The sequence below is a fragment of the Myotis brandtii genome, unplaced genomic scaffold (genome assembly GCF_000412655.1).
Source record: "Myotis brandtii unplaced genomic scaffold, ASM41265v1 scaffold601, whole genome shotgun sequence".
NCBI lineage: Eukaryota > Metazoa > Chordata > Mammalia > Chiroptera > Vespertilionidae > Myotis > Myotis brandtii.
In genome coordinates, this window is record NW_005370276.1 from 1,894,074 (window position 1) to 1,897,402 (window position 3,329).

The following is a 3,329-nucleotide window of genomic DNA, read 5'->3' on the forward strand; positions in this document are numbered from 1 at the left end:
CTGGGCTCCTCTCTGCCTCTGCCCCCAGCCGGCCCTGCCTCCAGGGTCTTGCTCACTCTCCGTCTGGGCTGTGTTTCCCTGGAGCCCTTTCTCTCTCCTCGTCCTCCTTTGTCACATGGTCACCCAGGCAGCCATGACTGAGCGTCGGCCGTGTGTCATCACCTGTCGCTGTGTCACAGGCACCCCAAAGCCGCGTGGCTGGAAGCAACACCGTTTCATTGCGTCCCATCGTTCTGGGGGTCGGCTGCCAGGGCCCCTCTGTCCGCCTGTGGCCCTCGTGGGCGGTCACCGTCACAGGGTGGCCGGGCTGGATGTCTGGTGTCTCCGTGCTCCTGTGTGGCCTCTGTCCCCCCAGCGGAGCCGGAGTGTCTGACACAGCAGCGCGGGGCTCCGGGAGAGGGAGGCAGGAGCAGTGGCCTCCCTCCCATTGAATCCTGTCGCTCAGGTGTCGGCAAACGTTTCCAGATGGTGGACATCTGTGGGCCATTCCGCTTCTGCCACAACCACTCCGTTATTTTATTTTAAAAAATACATATTTTTATTGATTTCAGGGAGAAGGAGAGAGAGAGATAGAAATATCAATGAGAGCCCTGACCGGTTTGGCTCAGTGGATAGAGCGTCGGCCTGTGGACTGAAGGGTCCCAGGTTCGATTCTGGTCAAGGGCATGTACCTTGGTTGAAAAAAAAAAAAAGAAATATCAATGAGAATCACTGATAAGCTGCCTCCTGCATGCCCCACACTGAGGACCAAGCCTGCAACCCGGGCATGTGCCCTGACTGGGAATTGAACTGTGACCTCCTGGTTCATAGGTCAATGCTTAACCACTGAGCCATGCCAGCTCGGCCAATTCTTTTTTGTTTTATTTCAAAATTTGTTGATTTGAGAGAGAGAGAGAGACATCGATTTGTTGTGCCACTTCTTTGTGCATCCATTGGTTGATTCCTGTACGTGCCCCGACTGGGAATCAAACCCGCCACCTGGAAAAAAAAAAGAAATATCAATGAGAGAGAATCACTGATAAGCTGCCTCCTGCACGTCCCACACTGGGGACCAAGCCTGCAACCCAGGCATGTGCCCTGACTGGGAATCAAACCTTGACCTCTTCATTCATAGCTCAATGCTCAACCACTGAGCCACACCAGCTTGGCCAACTCTTTTTTATTTTATTTCAAAATTTGTTGATTTGAGAGAGAGAGAGAGATCGATTTGTTGTGCCACTTCTTTGTGCACCCATTGGTTGATTCCTGTACGTGTCCCGACTGGGAATCAAACCCGCCACCTTGGCGTGCCAGGACGACACTGTAACCCACTGAGCTACCCGGCCAGGGCCCAGCCACTTAATTCCATTATTGTAGCGAGAGAGCAGCCACAGACCATGCATCACAGAATGGGGGTGGCTGTGTCCCAATGAAGCTTCAGGTATAAAAGCAGGTGCTGGGCTGCATTTGGCCTGCACGCTGGTTTGCAGAGCCCTGAGCTTAAAGCAGCCACAGATTCAAGAGGTGGGGAGTTAGACTCCATGCCGGAGGGGCACACGGGGAAGAATCTGTAACCAGCCACAGCCCGGGCTGCGCTGGGCACGGGGGATATGGTATGGAACTAACTGGAAAGCCATCAGCGCCCTCACAGGGGAGAGGGGGCTGCGTCCCCAGAGGAAATCAATGTGATCGCACTTGTGACTTAATTATAAGCTGTGTCGGAACAGGACAGAAAACGGGGCGGGGGGGGCGGGGGGAGTGTGGTCTGTTCTCGGCATCAGGGTGACCTGGGAGCTCCGTGGTGCACGGGGGCTTTCTGGAACACGCCTGTATGGATTTCGGAAACTGCTCACGGTTGGAAAAGTACTGCTCCGGCCTGTGGTTCTCAAACCCCGTGTGCCCCGGAACCCCGTGGGGAGCTGGTGGAAGCGGACTCTGGCGGAGCAGGTCCGGGTGGGGCGAGATTTGGCTTCTGAGGCTGACGCTGTGGGTCCGTGATCCCTGCTTCGGGCCGCAGCAAGGGTCCGGCTCACACAGGGATGGGGCAGAAGCGCAGGACGTTGGCCGCAGTGTCGTTTATAAGAGCAAGTGATTAGACCCCCAGCCGGTTTGGCTCAGTGGATAGAGGGCCCGCCTGCAGACTGAAAGGCCCAGGTTCGATTCCTGTCAGGGGCTCGGACCTCGGTTGCAGGCTCAATCCCCGGCCCTGGCGGAGGCAACCAATCGCTGTGTCCCTCTCACATCGCTGTTTCTCTCTGTCTCTCCCCCTCCCTCCCACTCTCTCTGGAAATCAGTGGAAAAGTATCCTCGGGTGAAAATTTAAAAAAAAAGAAAAAGAAAAAGAAAAAAGAGCAAATGATTAGATTCAGTGGTTCTCAACCTTCCTAACGCCGCAACCCTTTAATACAGTTCTTCATGTTGTGGTGACCCCCAACCATAAAATTATTTTCGTTGCTACTTCATAACTGTAATGTTGCTACTGTTATGAATCGTAATGTCAATATCTGATATGCAGGATGTATTTAGGCGACCCCTGTGAAAGGGTCGTTCGACCCCCAAAGGGGTCGGGACCCACAGGTTGAGAACCGCTGGATTAGAATCTCCCTCAGGGCCCATCAGGGGCTGGTGGTCAGTGAATGGTGCTGTGTTTCCAATAATGGACGTCTACACCCACCGTGTGGATCGGGCCAGAGAATAGACCTTAGCAAGCATGTCAAACTCAGAGGCTAACACAGGCCAAATAAACGAGGCGTGTGGCCCGCGGGCTGCGAGTTTGACATGTTTGCCTTAGAGAATGGAAGGGGGGAAGGGGTTGGGGCAGGAGGGCAGGGAAGGATGGAGACAGCAGACCCGCTGATGCCCCCTCCCCCCCACACCCTCAGGAGCGGAGGCTGCTGGAGGAGCGGCTGGCCGAGTTCTCCTCCCAGGCCGCCGAGGAGGAGGAGAAGGTCAAGAGCCTCAATAAGCTGCGACTGAAATACGAGGCGACGATTGCGGACATGGAGGGTGAGCGCCTGCCCGCAGTGGGGGCTGTGCACGCGGCCTGGGGGACCTCAGACCAGCCGCCTGTGTCGTGCGCGGGGCCTCAGTGGTTGTATCTGCTGAATGGGGCAGGAAAGAAGGCCGGAGACAGGTTGGGTGTCTTCTCAGCGCTGAGTTTCTGTCTCGCTCAGGGCCATTCTCTTTGGTGTCCTGGGTCACTCTCTCTGACTGTCCCACCCACTGTTTCAGACATTTTTTTGTCTCTGTCCCTTGCTATGTACTCGGAATCAGAAGTCAAAGGGACCAAGCGCAGGAGGTGGCTGGGGAGACGGGGGAGAGGGCAGGGCAGAGAGAGGCAGTGAGCAGTA

At 55.6% G+C, this 3,329-nt stretch overlaps 1 protein-coding gene across 1 annotated transcript in view; it reads left to right on the forward strand.

Annotated features, from left to right (window-relative positions):
* Positions 1-3,329, forward strand: part of MYH14 (myosin, heavy chain 14, non-muscle) — an 85,685-nt gene that overhangs the window by 53,373 nt on the left and 28,983 nt on the right. Inside the window, exon 25 of the mRNA XM_014550447.1 lies at positions 2,862-2,985. Within this exon, the coding sequence (XP_014405933.1) occupies positions 2,862-2,985 (124 nt within the window). The remainder of the gene's footprint in view (positions 1-2,861; positions 2,986-3,329) is intronic.